We start from the raw sequence: 21,971 nt of genomic DNA on the forward strand, positions 1-21,971 counted from the left end.
AAAGGTCAAACAGGGTTGGAATGCATGACATGATCTATAAGAAAGTATTCCTAAACACCAAGATGATTTTCTAGTTTGACTTGTACAGAAACAGGGTCAGGGAACATCACATTATTATAAAATCATAACTAAATCTGAACATGATTTTCTTTTCTTACTTTACTCATAAAATTACATGGTATTATCAGAAAGAACAAATATAGGAGGGGTTGGGTTTGGTACGTATCATAAATAAGAGGATAAAGAGAGATATTTTGGTTTGAATAATAATAAGTGTTTGAATAAGTGTTTATCTCAGCATGCTTCTGTCATTAAATGTCTCATGCACTATTCAAGTCCTTTAACTAGAAAAAGGAGAGCTTCATTACAGTATCCCAAAGTCTTCAACAAATTAATATGAGACAGAGATATTAATCCAAGTGCGATACTCAGAGAGTTAGAGAACTTTCATTATATCCAAAACAACATATCTAAGAATCTACACAAGTTAGATTTTTGTTCTTCTCTTTGAAAGAACTATCTCTACCACGTTCTACTGATTTGATAAGATGGAAATCTATCCTATCTTTTCTTTTTCTTTCTTCTTTTTAAATTTTGAATTGAAGTCCAGGCTTCGGAACAAAGAAAATAGTGCAATGTTTACATACTAATGCAAACCTTCACATCAGTATAAAATGAAATGATCAAACCATAATTGATGAGTACAAGTAGACTGGTGTTAAATTGGTGTTAAACTGGTATATGTTCACACGTTAAAAAGACCTCCCTTAATCTTTTCATCAATAAATAAATAGTAAATGTAATTAAAATCAGAAGGGAAAGTTCATTTACGACACAGCAAACTTGAAAATGGAAAAAAAAGAGCAAGAAATCAATAACTGAACAGGCATGTAATGATGCAGAAGAAAGAATAAATATGACAAGGGATTATATTTGTTTTATTTCAATGAAAATGCAGAATGAAAGATAAATTTACCTCATAGAATTCTGCTGCAGCTGCCGATTCTTTCACATCCTGTTGCAAAGAAGGAAAAACTATTGTAATTAATCTTTGAAAACTAAATTCTTTAATGATGATCCTTGCAAATAAAGATAAACACTTCTTATATATTTCTGTTTATTTTATGCGCAACATAAGTGAGTGTTTCTGCTCACTGAAAGGTTAGTCTCATTGGCGATATAGCTTGAAAATCAGTTCTTTCTTTACAATCAGTAGAAAAATACCAATTTTGGTGTCATTGATATAACAAAAGTCTTGGAGAAGCTCGCAGCGTGGCAAGCGAAAACTGACAGAAACAGGTAATTTTTTTACTGATTGTGAAGAAAGGGCCACTTTCCAAACTGTTTGTGCTAGTTTACACCTTGTATCAATCAGAAAATCACTGTTGACTTGTCTAAATTTAAAAAGAATGCTTGCCATTTTTATTGTTAAGTACTCAAGGAATGTGATCTGCTAAAATCTACTAAAAACGACATATATTCTCTAGCTTTGATCTGTACCTCAAATATTTCTTTTAATTTATGTCAAGGAAAGAAAAATATGGACTACTTAATTGTTTTTTCATTATTGGCATGGGCACAAGCACTTTATAAAAACAGTTAAGTTTCTGAAGGTGAAGTGAGGGGCTAACGGGGATACTCATCAAAATATCTAGAAAATTGACATGCAAAACGTGTAAACAATCATGCACACACAAAATGAATATTCTAGAAAATCACATGTAATTTTGCTTTGAAGTTTAGTGTGGTGTTTGCAGATTTTGATGTGCTTTTGAAATACATCGAAAAACATCAGTATGATATTGCAAAAGAGACAAGTACTTGACATATCAGAAAATGAGACTGCAGATAACTATTTTAACTTTTAAAAATTGGCAACTACGGTACATCATAAAAATAAATCACTGATATATCTACAAGCATGCATCTTACTAAATTATGATTTACAAAAGAATGAAAATAAAAACTATTTTATTTCGGCTGAACTCAAGGAATTTTTAAGCTACAAACCAGAACATTTCTTTTTCTTCTTTCATACAAGTTCCTTTCATAATGGAAATAATGAAGAATTGATTAATCTGCCAGGCATATATCAAATTGAGCATTAAATATGAATGAAGCAGATGATGATAAGGAAGCTAATAGTTTCAAATTTTCTGTAAATGAACCTGCTGAATTAGTTCTTGAAAAGGTAATCCCTGATAGAAATAATCAAGAATAGAAAGAGAATGAACAAAAAATCTACTAAAAGCCCTTTTAGTTGCCTTTCCCATTGCCCTTTCAAAATGTGCTTGACAATGACGAATTACATAATCCAGAATGATTTCTAAGAGATATTGAAAGAACCCTCGAGTTGAGTCTTTGCAATCATGGTAATATTTGTTAGATCTAACATGTTGACAGAGGTATAGCTTGGAAAGATAATAATAATTATAATAAAGAGGACACAAAATAGTACACTCACCACTTTCTACTAACTGGGAAGACATGTAGGCACATTTAGGATTTGATCTTTCTGGATCACGAACTTTGAACTATGAACTTTTCTTTCCTTAGCAGAGCAGTGCAGGCAGGTCACACACCATGCATAAATATTAAACAATTAACCAGTTCACTGCAGAACAGGGTGCAATTGGTCATTTCAAACTAGATCAATCCAGTTGGCACTGGTTTGAACTGGCTTGAACTGGTTTGAACTGGTTTGCACAGGATCATACGGCTTCACACTTTGACAAACCACTTCGACATGCACAGGTTTGTGCTAGGGCAAGGAAAGGACTGTGGATTACAAAATCTGGATATCATTTGCTGGTGGGTCAGTCTTTCCAACAGAAGCAAATATTTTAGGGAATATCAATTCAATTAATCTTCATATAAATTCAGGTGGATTAAACAAAATTTTGAAGTTCATCAATCGTATTGGAGTAATAAAAAATGGATTAGCTTTGTTAGAATGAGTTAGGTTACTCGATGATGAGTTTATAATTCTGCTAAATTTTTAACAAAACGTGGATTATATCGTTGCCCTTCTTGGGAAAACCTCTGGACATATTGCTTGCCAAGAGAAGGGAGAAAATCTGATAAGAAAAGATCTATGCAGATAACAGGAACTGAAGATGCTATTGCACAATATACGGCGAAAAAAAGAACTCTTTGACGATAATAAAGACAAAGGCTATGAAAGAATTTGCATCTGCACATTAAAGATTCATAAAAATTGAAAAGGAGTTTGAAGTGTGCATAATGTTTGAGGTACATGATGTGGAAAAGGAGAGAGATCTTTTTTCAAGAAAGGAATCAAATGCAGAAAGAGCATGAAGAACATGGAGGATAGCGCATTGATGTGCAAAGAAAATAAAGTGAGGACGTTCTATTAAGACGCATGGGGAGTAGGGGTCTAATAGGGGGAATAAAAACAGAGTCACCACATTTTTCACAAAGAATGTTGTTTCCATCAAACTACTGCAACATGCACTCTCCTTGAACAAACAACCACTATCAACCAATCAAAACAGCTCATGAAATTACTGATAAGCAACAAGGGTGTGGCCACATATGTTAATTAGGATCTGGGATCATGAATATGCATGTACCTCAGAAGAGCTTGCCTCGATAGCTTCTTCTTTCAACTCCTGAGGGGGGAGTTCAGGAAAAAAGGAAAGAAAATAAAAAAGGAAGAGAAAGAGAAAACTCCTTAGGAAAAAGGAAATATGTAGTCCAAAAGGACAAAAAAGTTTGTGATCTGAAATATTTACAAATCCATAAGGGAGGACAAATTGACAAGTGACTGAAAATGTCACCTTCTTAGCGAGAGAACAACTAAAATCTGCTCAAATTTCATTTGACAAAATAAATCACAGATTACAAGATTCTGGGAGCTGTTTCACCACAATATGTGAATTACAGTAACAATTTTGAGATTGAACTTTGACCAGGTCTAATTCAGTCTAAATAAAACAACATTGGGCACAGGATTTCATTCTCAAATACGACTTTTTTTTTTTTTTAAATAATTAATAATAAAAAACATTGTCTGGTTCTCTTCTCAAAATTATTGTCTTGAGTTTCATTTCCAATAAAGAAAGCGTATATCCTGGGTATCAGAACTATTCATCTTTTGTTACCTTTCAGCAATATTTCTATTTGGTTACACCATTTAAAGGGACAGTTGATACCTCAAGTGGTTCTTAATAATTAAGCAAATTGCTTATTACCAATAACAATTTTAAAAAATAGAAAAACATCTTTTCAGTTAAGACAGAAGGAGGATCTTTGTACCTTGATTAATCTATCTGTAACCTCTTGTCGAGCTTGCTCCTACGCAAGTCAGTTGAGACAGCGGCAAAAAGAAGACAAAATAAATAGTATCAGATGTTGTTGTGGGGGAAGGAGGGGAGTAACAATTAATTTGAATTTTGGCATATGTCAAGAATAACACTTTTGAGATGAACAGTTTCTTCTCAAAGTTAGAATTTGTTTAAATGCTGATTTCATCATATTCACGTTGCTGATTTCAATGAAGTCTCTTCATAAGAGAGGCTGTACTTTTCCTGACATATCTTAGTTCTTCATTTGAGGATCAATCAGTATTTCTTAATAATAAATTGTATTTCTTATTTATCAAGAAAAAAGTTTGAATTGAAATCATAATTTGTTGGAATATACTTAAACACATACTTGTCAAAATATTTGCTTTTCCATTACAGACCTCTTTATAAGCCATCAAATTTTTGGAGTAAAACCTTTCTCTGTATTTCCAAAATTATCATTTCAATCTTTGTGTTAGTACTAAACGTAGCCTGCATGTATGTCAGATACAGACATATCTAAACAGAATAACCTTCTTCTATGAGTTTGGTAACAAAATAAAATGTTGGTGGTTTCAAATTGCTTCATATCACAGTATCCTTTCACTTTCAGTGGTGGTTCACAATTGCTAGTCAGATAGTAAAAGATGAAATTTAGTCATCACTCCAAGCATTTCTTGCGTTTCCTATCTAGTTCTTGTGATATTTATAGAGCTGGCATTGTACAATTGAATAAAACAGCAATTTCTATTGACTTGTTGAATACCTCTAATGTACTTTGGAGAATATCAGGTGTTTGTTGCCCCTGTTACCATGGAAATGATGCATTTGGTTTTGGAGAGAGGAGAACAAACAAAATAAAAGAAAGAAAAGAAGAGAGAAAAGAAAATAATGACACTTGTTACAAGACGCCTGAGTAATTAAAAATGTAAAATCAATTTTCTTCAAACAACACCCACAGTACACCAAAACTAACACGTTGGACTGTTGTACATCAAAAACATGATCTTCTACATGTATATATGGCATACATTTTCATTTTCAATTTTGTAGCACAGGGATTATCAACTGTGGATGCAACACAAGTCATAGGAATTTGAATATTATGCCGTTACATATTTTTCTCCTGCAAATTTGACAGATCATGAAAACCGATAATAATCATCAGAATTTCTAGTGCCATGAAATTAATAACATTTGTCATCTCCACCACTCTTTGCCTTTAATGATATTTGTTATGGTCCTTTCACAGAAAACACAACCTCAGCAGTGTGAACATAAAACTATCTCTCTCTCATGTTAAGCATTATTATTGCACACAAAAAAGGGGGATTTTTTTCTTATTCCATTTCATGCGAGCATTACTATTAGAAACCCAGGTTCAATTTCCTAATACTTTAAGGTCGATTAAGAAAGTCAAATCTTTAGTGCACTCTGAAAAGCTAAATGTAAAGTTAGATAACATTTCTCACAGATTTTGTTTTGTTTAAATTGTTTAGTAAAACATTTACCTTTCCTAATTTATATTTCCTATGCAAAGAAGTAAGATATCATATATCTCATATTAAGTTAGAAATGATCATAACAATCTACTTGTTCATTCTGGACCTTCTCTTGAACATGCATAATCACAAATTTAAAACTTGATGTAGCTATCATCAATGATGATTTTTTTTTTTTTTTTTTAAATATCTCCACATTTTTCAAAAAGAATGCTATGTGAGTATAATCAATATCCTACTTGAACAATAGTTTTGTTCAAATTGACTTCATAAACGTCTGAAGTTTTTGTTCGTATGAAAAAAATTCTGAGGTAAAAAAAAAATTACCTGAACGTATGTGATAGTAAAGACTACGCTATTTTTATGTGATATCTAATATTTAAGACACCTGTGTTTAATATCCTCCCACCTTAGTAAATGTAGGGGATATATTTTTAAAACTCACAGTATGCTTTCAGTGTAATGTAGGGTAATGCATCTTCATCTTACAATTAAAATACATATCCACATGTACAACTTATTATCCCCAAAATCAGAAAGCTATATTATCTTTATACCCACCTCTCCTTGACCCCCACCCCCCCCCCAAAAAAAAAAAATAATAATAATAATAAATAAATAAATAAATAAATAAACAAATTTTTTAAAAAAAATAAAAAAAAATAAATTAATTAATTAATTAAAAAAATTGGCAAATAGTAATGTTACCAATACCTTCTTGCCAGTATCATGTACCAGAATATGTTAAATGCAGTGTTAACTAAACACGGTCAAAACTGTCAAATACGTGTACAAAGCATAGAAAGAAAGATAGAAGTAAATAGTGAGAGATGAATGATTAAAGAGAGTAAAGATGAGAAAGAGGAAGAAATAGCGGAAATAAAAAAGAAAGAGATAAAGAGAAAGATACGAGGTGCATCTTTGTGTTCATGTAACAGAATACATGAACATGAAAGAGAAGAGAGAGATGTATAAGGGCTGGGGAAATGGTTGTTAAGCATATTCACATGTCACTATGGCCACTACAAACATCGAGCCTGAAACCAAACTCGCCCACCACAACAACATCGCCAACAAACTTTATTACATAAGACTCTGCCAACCACACCGAGCAAGCAGAACTTCCACGGAGGTCAAAGGTCAAAGGTCAAAGGTCAGAGGTGAAGGGGTATGGAGGTGGTGGAGGAACGATAAAATGATGATCTCTTTTCATGCATACCTGAAATGCATGATTGTAGGCAGTGTCTAATCCCCTGTGATCCTTTAGCGCAGTGCGGCGTGTACGAATGAACGAACGAACGGACGGTGCGAAGCGCAGTTGGGATTTCCATTTTATTAATACAAATTGGAGCATCGTTTAGAATCATATTAAATTTCAATTAGTGGGGTTAGTTCAAAAAAAGAATAAATAAAACACGTAAATAATAAATGAATAATCAGTAATAAATCTTTAAAATATAAATAAAATTGTCACAAAGGATATACAAGAAAGTGAATCACTGGTTCTGAATGAGTATAAGGTTTGTTTAAAAGATGAAAAGAGTGAGAGTATTTAAAAGAGAGAAATAATAAATAAATAAGAAATTGAACAGATAGAAAGGGTTAATGATAAAAAATAATCATGCAATGTTCAAGTATGGATGAAATAAAAATTCAAAAGCAAATTGTGAACATAACATGAAAAGTATGAGCGATGAAAGTAAAGTTTAAGAAGATTTTCTTTGTCAAAGTGCAACTACACTGCATGGCTGTGGGCTCCTAATGCTGCAAAGAAATGGTTGGGTTATTGATGAGCTTAACAGCTCTAACTTATTTACTTGCATTCTAAGGGTTAAGGAAAAGGAGGGGGTATCACCATTGTCATACATGCATGCGTAACTCTTAATACAAGACTTGAGTCAATAGCACACAATAATAATAATACACTGTACATCATTACGTCAGGTAAAATATGAATTGAATGGGGTGAAAAGTAGATCGCACTAAATCATAATGGAAATATAAACATGCTATAATAATAATAATAATAATAATAATAAAACTGAGAGGAAAATTGTGACATGCTTCTTTGGGGCTTGAAGAAAAGGTGTTCCGGCTGAAAATGGGGGATTTATAATCCCCTAAAGACTGCTGTGAAGTAACTGCTGAGGTGAGGAAATATGGGCATTGGCAGGACAAAAATAGCTTTGCGTGGGACTAGAGGAGCAAAGTTCAAAGAAAAATGGCAAATACTGAAAATAATAAAGGACCACTTCACATCTCTGTGGCTCAGGAGCAACTAGTTTAGGAAAAAAATGATGGCCGCTAGGATTGGATGAAATGATGACAATATGAAGGACATCTTTACACATTTTGAAGTAAATGAAAATAGGAAGGAAAGATTGTATAAAGCAGGAGTGTACAGAAAAGAAGCAGTGAGGTGAGAGAGCAGGTAGTTTCTAGGGAGTTACTTTATTTTTCTTTATTTCGATGGAATATTAAGAAGTACTGAAACTTTTTGTACTTTGTCAGCATCCTCATTTTGACGTATCCTTCCTCTCACATCCTAATAAACACAACTTCATTCATACCTTTCTCGGCACTATGCATCACATCAATTAGACACATACATGTATACATATCACTTACAGTGTACATATATATACCACATATCCTCATCTATGTACAACACAAGTCTGATATCGTGCATCGTTTTTTTGTATGAGACTTTCCCTGCATTAAAGTATGAATGGCATGATGTCACCTTGCCCCAATGAAAAGTTCCATCAAAACAAAGTAAAATGGAAAAAAAATTGTGGATTATTATTTCTGCCTGTTAACTGTAATTTCCATCTACTTTCTGCCATGAGCATGAAATAAAGATATTTCTCGGTTATTTCAATCTCTGTTGTTCTTTTAGACCGGTGGTGCTTGTGGGACAGACATTGATTTGGTTTTTGTTTTGCTTTTTTTTTGGGGGGGGGGGGGGATGCCATGCTTTGCTGTTGGTAAACATCTAAATCTTTAGGACTTTTGACAATGCTGCATAGCATTTCAGCACGTTTTTGTGTTGTTGGCATGGTAAGACGTGACACACAGATAACCAGAACAATCACATTCATAAACAATGTCAAACAATGTCTTAAACATCTCTGTTCCAACTCCTTTTCCTTCTCATCACTTTTTCCTTTCCTCTCTCTTCTCTTCATCATCTTCTCTCCCCTCTCTATTATCCAATAAAAACAGCACATACAATTTGACAAAAAGGATAACAAAAATACAAACAAGTAAGCACTCCAACGACAACCTCGGCATAAAACAAACAAACAGACAAAAAGACAACATGAAACAAACAAACAAACAAGATACAGGTCAATGGACACAAAATACACGCACTCAGCAACACAACAGACTCCAGATGAATATTCATCACAGATATGCAAATTCATGGAAATTACCCCAGAGAACTCTAGTGTGATGTCTGCTTGACCTTGAGGTGAAAAGGCATCAATGTCGTTTCCTAGGCGATCTGGAAAATAAAAGATATTGATATTAAAAAACATATTAAAAAGTGGAGGGCATATCAAATAAAATAATGGAGAATGAAAAAGAGTTTTGCTATCAATTGTTTTCAAACTTTTATACAGAAACGTTTGTAATACAGGGAAGCATGGAGCACCGGTAAGAAGCTGGCTTGGGAGAATAAATCTTCCAGAACATATAGGTGTGAAAATATTCGACAAAATTTGAAATAAACCCTAGTCGTCATCAACAATGATTGGAGGTCAACAAATGATGATCAGTCACTAGTGATAGCATTGCTGATTATTCAATATCAAACTCTTGTTCCTTCTATTTTTTTTGTGCGCCTTGGAATAGAATTGTCTAGATAGACGGCGCTATATAAATGCCTATTATTATTATTACTATTGTTATAATCAGATAAAGGTAACACTGCTTTCTCAGAGTCAAGCAGGATGGTACATGTCCATGTCGGTATTTACATTCAATTTTTTATTTTTTAAAGATTTTTCAAATAAATAAATAAATATCTAAGATTTTTATTGCGCTGGTATAAACATACAGTTTCTAAGTGCTTTACATAACAAATGAAATGAAAATTACGTTTACCAGTAATCTAAATATGATATAAGCATCAACAAGAAAAGTGAAATGAACATCGTGCTTAATTTAGACGAAACGAACGCTCTTACTTAACTAACAGTGTATTAACAATAACATGATAATGAAAATCAAAATACAATAATTAAGTAACATAAATGAAACTGCAATATTTGTGTACTTTGGATAATGAATAAATTACAAGAAGATAGGACATGTGGTTTTAAATTAGGTATGAAGATGGGGAATTACTTTATGTTGAATAGGTAGGTCTTACAGTAAGTCTACTTTTAAAAGTGTCAAGAGTTGGGGATTTACGGACAGAGATGGGGAAATTATTCCAGAGTTTAGGAGCACATACAGAGAAGGCACGATCACCATAGCGGGTGTGAGTTGGAGAAACAGATGATAGTTGAAGATGAGCAGATGATAATCAAACTAACCTGATTCGTTTAGAGCCATCTGGATGTCTCTCATCATTTCTGAATCGTCATCTGGTTGGGCTGAAACATCTAGACTAACATAGTTGCCTAAGCAACGGTCGATGATGTCTCCCCTACCGATACTCCTTAGCGCCTCCTCCAGCCTCTCACCTAATAACAAAAAAGTTTATTATTGATTTTTAACCTCAAGAAAATTATTTTTCATGCTATTCACCCATTGAGGATGGTACCCCAAGTATATTCGGCTGGAAGCCTATGGGAAATGAGTGTTATAGCAAAATCAAATTGTTCTTAAACTGGTTGGAAAACTTATTACAGGAGTTAAAGAGATGCCCTATATTATGGATGAACAAAGTAATATTTCTTGAAGATCTCGTCTTTTTTTAATAAACAAAATTGAGAGGAAGACATACCCATAAACGTCTTTAGCTTTTTACTGTAGAATTTCAACATCACATATAACAATTGAGACCCCATAGGACAAAAATCTACATACCAAATCACAAACATGTGTCATTCCAAAAACACCTGGGGGGGGGGGGGGGGGGAGGGTGTTTCACAAAGATTAAGATCGACTTCAAGTTGGACTGAACTATGGCAGGCCGGTCATACCACTGTTTGCTCTCACCATTTACTAGCATTGGTCTCTCAAGGGACGTACAAATCATGGTCACAAATTTGCATTTTTGGATAGTCCATTATTGAAGGAAAAAATAGTTTCTAAAGCTCACAATTTCTAAGGTTTTTTCCCTAAAATTTTACATCTGGTTCATACTTTTTAAGGGCGTGAATCGCATACCGTAGTATCAGTTCAAGTCTTTAATATAACTTAAGTTCACAATGTAAGTCACTTTTTTTCTTCAACAAAGAATTATCAAAAATGTAAATTCTGTAGATTTGTGACGTCCCTTGAGAGACAAATGGTGAAAGTGACCAATGACACGAATGGGCTGCCATAGTTCAAGTCAACTTAAGTTGATCTTAGTCTTTGTGAAACACTCCCCAGGGTGTTTGAAGACTTCTTATTGGGGACGGGGGTTGTTGTCATCATGGATGATGTGGGTAAGAGATATTCTGAAATGCTACCTACGATCAATGGGAACATGTTAAATCATTAATCCCAGTGTAGCAAGCAATATGAAAATCTGAATCGGAGGCTTTAAGGGCCCGCTGCACTACTTATAGCTACTTGCGCCCTCTATATAGTAAACGATGCCTAATCGGTGACCATTGGTGCACCACGATCCTCTTTTTATAACGTTAAGTGAGAGCTGATTTGATGAGATAGCCACCTGTCAGTGACCTTGCAGGGTGGTCCAATCCCTCCTGTAATAAACTAGTACAGATGGGCTTTCAAACTTACTCGTTGCATCTTTCCCTTCTTGCTCCGACCAATTGTGCAGCATGACGAAGGCCTGTTCTGGTCTGTCGTCGTTCTCCCTCTCTATGGCCTTCAGCTCCCTCTCGCTGAGGCCTAGCTCACGGCCCAGGTCCTGCCATTGATCTCCTACTTGGTTGGCGGCGTCCCACAGCCTGATCTCGGCCCTCTGGTGGGCGCTCTTCGGGCCTGCACAAAGAAACGTGACAATAAGTGAGTTTTGGTCTCTTTATTTTCAATTTACCCATTTTCAAAGTTTTGCTCTCAGGACTATATTGAATAAAACATCTTTCCAAATACTATTGAGATTAAGGTTTAATCATGAGGGATAATGAAAAAGGAAACATCACTCATATCTATTAGCAATTGAACCCAATGGCCGGGGTAATAATGATTATGTTGTATGTGACAACTATTATTCACCTCCTTAATTGAAACATCTACACAATCGAAGGGCACAAGTACTTTCCTTTACATTATTTTTGTCATAAAGGGAGTTCAGTCTTATCATGATGAAGGCCCAAACTCTAGGGCTATGAACTTGACCCCTCCTGTTTTCAAACAGATGATATGGAAAGAAAATGTTTGATGTTTGATCTCACTCTTATCTTATTTTTTATTATTATATATGCATGATTTATTGAATAAAGAACAGATGTATAAGTTGTGTGTTTATTATAAGTTTTGGTAAATAATTGTTTAGTCAGAATATGGTGCACTTAGAGACACCAGTATTAAGCGCCTTATAAATATTGTGTATTATTATTATTATTATTATTAAAGAAAAAAAAATGTTAAACTTACTCATTGATGGATCTTGGAGGAATGTGTATCTCTTGCGTAGTTTGAGCGATGCAAAGTTGAGATTGCTTGGGACTCCATCTTGCTCCTGTACAGACAGACACAAACAAAATGAGGGAAAATATGAAATTATTAATCGACCTGGACTCGGATTAAATGCAGGTGATCTTGTTGGTTGAAATGTATTCAAACTTTTTACTAAAAGTGTTCGGCTGCATCAGCAAGCAACTTGCTTAAATGGATAACACAAATTGGATGAGAAACTATCAAATTCATAGTTATTAAACTTGGCATAGTGAGTTTGATATTACATGATAGCAGCTCTAGGCTAGGGCATGATTGAATTTGTCATTGTGATCCATTAAAAAAAATCCTTATCAATAGAACCTTTGATACTATTTTTTAATACAAATAAATACATAAATGTTACTCTACATGAATAATTGTGCACAGTGCAACCCATGAAGTACGCAGAAATGGAAAAGCAAGAGTAAATTCTGATGGCTAGCTGCTACAATATCATACAAACAAAATAACCACTTTTAAACAAAACTCAAGATAAATGTCAACAAGCTATACACCTGTATATCATGCTTAGAGGTAGTAGCATCATATTAAAAATAATATTAAAAATAATATATGTCTATACAGGTATGATGCGTTTGATAATATGACAGCCTTTAAATAACTTGTATGCTACATATTTTTACATAGTTATAGTCATTTCATTTTTCATCTTCAAAGCTGAAAATTGGGAGAGTTGGATTTCAAAATTTGAATTTGTTTTCTTCAAATTATATATTTTTTTTTAAGGTACCGGTAGGAAAAATTTAACGCTATTACCTTTAAGCACTATAAACAAACTAAAAATCATAACTACAAAATTGTACCTTGTAAATGACATGCAAAGTGCAAACAAAATGCAATCAACATCATTCCAAATTAATCAGGGTAAAATCATAAAACATAACACAATATGATTCTACCAAACCCTGCTTATTAATCAAATCCCTAAGAGAATATCAAAAACAACACCAGAACAAAAATAGAAACCAAATAGAAGCATGCAGGAGAATCTCAAACAACCAATACTAAGGTTACATCTATACTGAACACAGATACAGGTATACCAAACAATCATATTTGTCATATTCATTGATATAAAAAAAAAATAACTACTGTACAATAAAGAATGATTCTAAGTTTAGACTGCTACAAATTCACCAAACATTGCAGTGCAGACAGAATATTCCACCCAAGGAGATTTTAAATCCCCAAAATGACTAATTTTATCAGCTTGTTTTTACTTTTTTTTTCTTCTTCTTTCTTCTTCTTCTTTAAAAAAAATAGAATGCATACAGATTACAGAATATAACTTTAATACAACATCAACATGCATGACAATCAATATCTAATAATCGAGATAATATAATACATTTATAACTAAGAATACATGATACATTTCCACTTAAAATACCTTTATTGTAAATGTTACGATGAGATTTGCATCATGTGAATGATCGAAGGAATTTGGAGTGAAAAGAGAAAATTAGTAAGCAAATACATCTATTCCAAGACAATTTTAGATTTATGTTATATCCATAGAATATCAACCCATCCTACCAATAAATTGTGATGTACATAAATTACAACTGCATGCAGAGATTCCTTGAAACAGATATAGAATCAGATATTTTTTTGAAATATCAAACGCTACAATGAGTTCTAAAATTACAATTGTAGGGTTGAGGATCAATCTTATTCAAAAATTCAAACTTTACAGATGTTTTGGCTTCTTGAATTATAATACATTAATGCATTGATGTTAATTTTAATTCACTACTACCCTACACTTCCAAGACAACATACACCTTCCAAAGCAAAAGGAACTTTAGGGATACATGTAAGTAATAATAATCCTTTAAAGAGATCTATACACTACTAACTGTAACTAATCATTAAATTCTCTAAATTGGCAACGCAGTGTAAAATATCAAAAAACACTGATTTCATGTACAAGTTGGTAATATTTTGGTTACATTTTGGCAATTTTCTTTCACATCAGTTCATTTAATAAACATTTTTTTCTTCAAAATATGAAAGGTGTGGAAAATAAGATTAATTATTGCCAATTTGAGGAAAGAATACTGATCAATTTAGACAAATTCTGAACTGCTATTGAACTTCTATACCTTGCTCCCGTCTTGATACTCTTCGATACTTGTGAGTGAATACAATTCCTTCTGTGAAAGGAATGCAAGTTACAGGATTGGAGATCATCACATTGTTGCAAAGTATGGAGGGGAAACAACTACGACTAAAAAGTATGACTGTTATACAGAAAGATATACAGTAAGCTCAAAACTGTAAATCTTTACGCCTCCGAACTTAAAGATAAAGTTGAATTCTGGTTGTGCGATTGCACTGTGAAAGAATTGTCTGCCTTCAATTGGAATTAGCAGATCATGTAGCACATGAGTATTGGTGTATATTGTGAGGTTGTGGAATCATTCAAATTATAAAAAGTCATATGTACAATACACAGAAATGTGTATATGGGACTAAACATGTGGCGTAGGTTTTAGCTGTTACTTGTCATATTTTAAATTTGAGGGCATTTACAAGAGCCATCCTTTTCAGAGGAAAATTTTCCAAACTAAGATAAAAGAAATGAAAAAAGCTCACAAATCATTGTTTTCCCAGAACTCAACCTTGTCTTTATATAATTTACTATCAGTGCTACCACATTAAACTGGGTCCCGTTTCACAAAGCCTTTTTTCAATGACAAATGACCAAAAAATCAGTGACAAATCTGCTGATAACCAATCAGAAGCAAGGATTTCACTAGCTTATTACAAAATTGTCATTTGTCACTGATGACAAGCTTGGTGAAATGTAGCCCAGAACTTAGATAATTTACTATGTAATCAAAATGAATGTCTAAAGTAACGTATGCTGACCAGGTGTGAAGCTTTAAAAGAAATGCTTTGCCTCCCTGAATAATGTTATATAGATGGATTTGATCATTCTACTGTACAAATCACTACCTTACTTTTGTTTAAATCACAGATATCCTACAATATTCATAACTGTCATCTAAAATCATCTTTGAACCCACGATACAAAACTTCTATTAAAACCTTCAAGCCTAAATTAAATCATTCATTCACATTACATTTAGTGTAACAGAATTTAACCAAAAAAACTACTTAAACTTTAACACATATATTAGTACTGTAGTTTTCTGAAATCCCCCTTTTCTCTCTCATTCTCCAAAATAAATCCATGCAAACGAGCCCATTCTCTTAATTCAATTTCAACAAGTTATGTTACTGTAAAGTTAATAAAAAGTCCAATTCCTTGTCATAATAAAACTTTAAAGGCAATCTCCATATCACAAGACATTGATTAAGGGCATGCCCAAAAGAAAACTCAAAGGGCGTCACTAGATACCTTTGTGAACATCTTTTGCTCTTTCTGCTAAGCCCAGGCCGGATAAAATAAAAGGAAAGACATGAGGAAACAGAAAAATGATAAAAATGGAGTGACGTCCATGGTTTAAATTAATTCCAATAAACAATCTCTGATGTATACATGATGCTGTGAACTAAACTGTTACAAGGCATGCACAACTGCACAAGATAAAGTGTTTACTTAAATGCATTTGTTACACCTTCAATACCAGGGTGATACATAATAATGAAAAATATAATACTAATTTGGTTTACCCAGGGAGGCCTCATCAGCATCAATGCTGTGTGATTTTATTTCATTTATTTATTCTCAGAATTCACAATAAAAACATCAATGCTGTTCTTCCCGAGGGACCTGCAATTATTATTACCCCAGCAATTGCCAGGTACCCATTTACACCTGGGTGGAGAGTGGCAGATGTGGAATAATGCCTTGCCAAAAGACGTTGGTGTCTGGTTGGGATTTGAACCCTAAACCCTTGCATTAAGAGTCAAGTGAATGAACCACTATACCACAACACCTCAATTTGAACGTAACAAATTTCTCATGCATTCTATCAGGGGCGGGGCAAGCAAATTTCGAATGCACAAGTATTTGTGTCAAATTCTCCTGACCCAGTATCAAACAGAATCTCTTTTTAAACTAAAAATTTGAAGTTCTAGACCAAATGAGTCAACCTGAAAAGAACTAAGTACTATCATCCTCATTTTAAGTGTTGATCACTTTTCAAACACTTTCTTTGGGAGAGGGGGCCAGTTTAGTCAAGAGTTTGGCCTTTAGAAAGTTATATTTTTCATTGTATAGCACCCTGGCATTTCTGTGTATATACCCTCTAAATTAACACTGCAAAAACATAAAACAGATAAATAGGAGGGTAGTACAACTCAAAATCAAAATCACAACTCTAAGCTATTTTTTCTGTGCTGTGGGAGCAGATATCTGAAAATGTTATCCCCAAAATGAAGAAAAAAATATCTTTGTATTCTCGAATAATCAATGTCTTCAAGACACTTACAAGTGTTTGCAGTGGCGTATGCAGGATTTTTTCAAGGAGGGTGTTTGAAAATTGCATCGACCGATATTCGCTTAGTGTGGGGGGGGGGGGGGCAGTGAGCAACAATTTTCTTTTTTTCAGCTAGAGATTTCTGTTACAGAATATATATGATTTTTATTTTTGTTGTTTTCTCAATTTTTGTATTTCAATTTATGAGAATTTTTTTTTAGGTTAAAGGTCTTTTTTGATGGGGGTAAAAAGAGGTTTGGATCAAAGCCAAAGCCAAAGGATAACACCTCACAGTATGTTACTCTCCATTTAAAAAATGAGACAACTTTAAAATTTAGTTACATGTACATCATGATTTATGTATAAAAGGCAAATACACATACATGAGACAAGGTATGGCAACATTCAGTAACAATGAAATTCCAAATTTCAGTCAACGAAAACAAGAACGAAAACAACCAAAAGGTTTAAGGGAAAATGTTTCTATGCAACACAAATTAAAAGTAAACTTCATTCAAAATGATCACACAAAAGGTTTTCTTTCGTTTGGGTCTCTGTTAAACAAAAAGTGGCCAAAAGGTGGGGTTAAAAACGGTAAGGGTGAGGGGGGTGGGGGGCATGGGTGCTTTTTGTTTTGAATTTTGTTACCTGGGTTGTATATTGTTCTCGCTGTGAAAGGGAATTACAAGATATAGAAAGCGTGATGGAAACTTACAAAACGGTACAAGTTCATCAATACATGGGACTGCATGACGATATATATCATTTTGAAGTGGGCCTATCCTACACATCTAAAGCATTTGGAGACATTATTACAATAGTACATGTGCGTGTACGATGCTGACACCTAAAAACATCCAGGCGTATCAAATATAAGATATTGTTTAACAATTATTTCAGCTCAATTTTTTTTCCCTTTTTCTTTTCTTCTTTACATCTCACTCTTTTAGCCATTACGGTAGATATCATATGCATAACATATAAAATACATATTGTCTGTTTGGAGCCAGAAGGGCATTAACTCATATAGTTTCACACAGAGTTAACACCCTTCTGGCTTTCAACAGACAAATGCGGGAACTTGAAAGAAGAGAAGGAAAAAGTCTGCATCTAGACAAACTATTACGTATATGAAGTAATATGTTAAAGCGAAGAAAAAATGCTGTCTTAGAATTAAGGAATGTCATTTTTATTCTCCACAATCAAAGCCTTAATTAGGAGTAAGAATTAAACATTTTTAGATTCCAAATCAATGCCAATGAATTCTATGAATTTCATCTACAGACTTATTTCAAAAATTATTACTGTACTCTACATGAAAAGTTTTATCACAAATCAAATACAGGTACATGAATAGCCTGCATGCATGCATGTAGACCTGTATTAAAATGCATGAATACAGGAATACAGTGAACAAAATATGATATGATTTATAATCATCAAAAAAAATCTCTAAAAATTGCTCACATAAAGTATTTCAATAAATGAGCCAACTTAAGTTGTCAGAGTTCGACGCCATGAAATAACTGTTCATTTCATTGATTTATTAAAGCACTTTTGTCATAAATCTTCTAGTACAGAATGCTAATTTTGAGATTAAGTGCCTGATATGTATAATACACTTATCACAATTTGAACGGTAATTTTTCTTCTTTCTAACTCCCCATGTTTTGTAAGGAAGCTTAGTGAAAAAAAGTGCCATAAAAAGTTGCCTCCAGAATGCAAAATGCATGATATTTGTAAATAAACATCACTGACAAGCATGCTTCCAAACGTTCATTCATACCTCGCCCTTTTCCATCTTGTACTCCTGATGGTGGAAGATAAGTTGATAAAAAGATCAAATGAGTATTCCATAAATACAGAAGGCATGCTGCAAAACCAGTAACTTAAAGCCCCACTGCACTACTTATAGCTACTTGCACCCTCTACATAGCAAACAATGCCTAATCGGTGCCTGTTGGTATCCCATGATGCCCTTTTTCTTATGTTAAGTGAGGGCTGATTGGATGAGATAACCAACTGCCAGTGATCTTGCAGGGAGGTCTAATCCCCCCGGCCAAACTAGTGCAGACAGGCTTTAAATGACATGAAAGCTTTGCATCATGGCGGTTTTTAAATTTGTTAAAGTGTTACCAATCACCAAAATATATTTTACTCTTGATATAAGGGGTTCTGTGTCGCTATAATGTATTAAAAATATAAGCTTCAAATATTACTTCTATAAAGAGAATTTGCAGTTTAAATACCCTCTTCATAAACAATTACAAAACCATAACCACCTAATTATTGACTTAATGGCTTTACAAAAGAATTAATTGATTCAACATACAAAACTAACAAATTGTGTCAAGCACGTCAATCAATTTAATGAACTGATAACTGTATGTTGTAAACAAATTATTACAAATAAGTCCATCAAAATGCATGAATATCTAATTAATTTAAACCAAAATCATACACAAAACACAAGCAACAACATGCAATAAAATAAAAATGTAGCAAACTGTTCACCAAAAGGCAGCTACATAAATTCTAATTGGTGCATACATAATATTTGGCTGTTATCTCTCCTTCAGTGAAGTAATAATAACCATGCTCTTCGATGATCCCTGCGTTTCCATGGTAATGACCTTGCATGCAATGTCCGTAGAAGTCCCATGTCGCTTGGATAACACACCAAATACAAGTTGGGCATCCCCATTATAGTGCTTTATATGTGCGTAAATAATTGTGCAAAGCCGATGGTTCTTGCAATGGATGAAAACTTTCCACTATAAAGAAAGCTGTGCACTAGATGAAAAATCTCCTGAATTCCATTCAGAAATTTGCATGCCAGCTTGGAACCAAAATTCCTTTTCCCAAATACGTGTTTGCATGTATACAGTCAAACCTGTCTACTGTGGCCATCATAGGGAAATAGTGGCCTAATTGTAGATAGGTGACCTTTCTAGACAGGTTCTACAACTAGCATTTTTTTCTTGAGGGATACAAAATACATGGCCACTATAGACGGGTGGCCTTTATGGAGAGGTGACCACTAAGACAGGTTTGACTGTATACCAAAGTTTGCTTAATATACACATTGTACTAATAACACACCAATTTACTACCCCTGACTAGTGAAAGTTCTACTAATAGGTTTGCATGCATTCTCAGCAAATTACCGTAACTAATTTTAACCCTTGAATGGTACCCCATCTCAAAACCACTACACCATTGCAGAAACTATTATACATGCAAAGAAGAGACACCAGTCTGTAATAACAAGTCTGTATAGTACACATGTATATGTGTTACTTGTGATGCAAGATTAAAACAAAATTTTACTGGTTTTACACCATACATTATATAAAATTTGAAGTTGTGATTTAATATCAGGGCTTTTGGTTGTAAAATTCAACCATAACTTTAAATACTATGATGGTAAAACTGTTAAAAATATAAATATTTAAAAGAAAAAAATAAATACCACGCAAACTGGAGACTAAAGCAAACAAAACTAAAAATTAAAGTCAAATAAAAACTACACAAATGAAAGAAGCAAAATAATAGTTAACCAGCAAACAAAATATATACCACAACCAAATCATTCCAAATATTCGGCATCCACAATACCTCATCTTCGCTTGATTCTTCGCTCTCCGATTCACTTTCACTTGCTTTTTTCACCTTTTTGAGGTAAAAATTGGTGTCAGAGGGAAAGAAATTAGAAGTGTTAAGAAGTGTGGACAAGAAAAGCGCAGGTTGGGACTGTCTATTAAGCAGTCAATAAAACTGTCTTTTCTTTCTCTCCACTGCAAGAAACAAGGTATTACATCGTCGGCAAGATAGAAGGAAATTATTCATTTACCGAGAAAATATTTCTTAGTAACTTTGGCAGCGCGGTTACAACCAGGGTGCTATGTGTAAAGCGCCATGAGCGTCAGAGCTTGGCGGATACCGGCGCTTTATAAATATCCATAATATTATTATGATTATTATTATTATTATTATTTGAGTATGAATAGACCCTCCTTACAATCCCTCAAATAAATACAAAGTTCTACGGGTCACTATCTCTTCAGGGTGCATCAGCAGAGATATTGTCGAAAATTTGTCTTATACATGTAACCTTTCTTTTTAGAAACAATTTCCAATGTTAACTATAAATGACATTAAGGAAGTATGTTGAGCGTATCTCACTGTTCTAAATTCTTTTCTATCCTTCTCTCCAGTACAGCGCATAGGGATATATTTGTGATATAGGGGGGTGTTTCACAAAGATCCTAACTTGAACTTAACTCTAAGTTATACTTAAGCATTATGGAGAGCTATTCGTAGCCTTAAAATAAAATATATTCAAAAGCAAAAATTCAAGTATTTTATACTTTTTATAAATTTCACGTCGAGAACATGAACAATGGATTTCCATAATTGTTAAGTCCAACTTAGAGATAAGTTCAACCTGGGATCTTTATGAAACACCCCCCAGGGCTATATAAGCATGTTATTATTATTATTATAGCTTCTCACCTTGACATAAGATGGCATAGTGACGTTGAGGTTGCAAGCGGCCTTCTGGGGAGGAAGGCCCCTTTGCACCTTGGGTTCCCGCATGAACGACAGCCGGCCGCAGCGCTCGGACGACTGGTCGCGTACCCTGACAAAGAACGGCAGCCTGTTCTCGTGGAAGGCGGTGAAGGCGAGGTTGAGCTGGTCACCAGACTTCTGAACGGGAACGAGGTTGCCTGCCATCTCGATGAAGACCGGTCTGCTCTCTAGAACCTAGAGGGCATCAGATAAACGCAATATTAACAGAATCCCACTACTGCCTCCGTTCTTCTGCTTCTGCCTCTACCATCCTAAAAGTTCCCAGAACCCGAACCACCCATTATGGGGATCGTGCATTTGTGCATGTTGCACCAGTCCTCTGGAACAAGCTGCCAAGTGCCATTCGAAACATTCAATGTCTAGACACC

General features: G+C 34.1%; 1 protein-coding gene across 4 annotated transcripts in view; it reads right to left on the reverse strand.

Annotated features, from left to right (window-relative positions):
* LOC576280 (ankyrin-3) overlaps window positions 1–21,971 on the reverse strand; it is a 119,554-nt gene that overhangs the window by 36,055 nt on the left and 61,528 nt on the right. For all 4 annotated transcript variants that reach the window (XM_030979383.1, XM_030979384.1, XM_030979385.1 and 1 more), the window contains exons 33-46: window positions 21,526–21,777; window positions 20,629–20,682; window positions 18,797–18,820; window positions 17,659–17,679; window positions 15,987–16,010; window positions 14,725–14,775; window positions 12,536–12,620; window positions 11,717–11,920; window positions 10,354–10,503; window positions 9,247–9,317; window positions 5,074–5,112; window positions 4,279–4,317; window positions 3,594–3,632; window positions 977–1,015 (exon numbers count right to left, since the gene is read on the reverse strand). In XM_030979383.1, the coding sequence (XP_030835243.1) occupies window positions 977–1,015; window positions 3,594–3,632; window positions 4,279–4,317; window positions 5,074–5,112; window positions 9,247–9,317; window positions 10,354–10,503; window positions 11,717–11,920; window positions 12,536–12,620; window positions 14,725–14,775; window positions 15,987–16,010; window positions 17,659–17,679; window positions 18,797–18,820; window positions 20,629–20,682; window positions 21,526–21,777 (1,092 nt within the window). The remainder of the gene's footprint in view (window positions 1–976; window positions 1,016–3,593; window positions 3,633–4,278; window positions 4,318–5,073; window positions 5,113–9,246; window positions 9,318–10,353; window positions 10,504–11,716; window positions 11,921–12,535; window positions 12,621–14,724; window positions 14,776–15,986; window positions 16,011–17,658; window positions 17,680–18,796; window positions 18,821–20,628; window positions 20,683–21,525; window positions 21,778–21,971) is intronic.

The sequence above is a fragment of the Strongylocentrotus purpuratus genome, unplaced genomic scaffold (genome assembly GCF_000002235.5).
Source record: "Strongylocentrotus purpuratus isolate Spur 01 unplaced genomic scaffold, Spur_5.0 spur5_scaffold_10, whole genome shotgun sequence".
In the NCBI taxonomy this organism is placed as follows: Eukaryota; Metazoa; Echinodermata; class Echinoidea; order Camarodonta; family Strongylocentrotidae; genus Strongylocentrotus; species Strongylocentrotus purpuratus.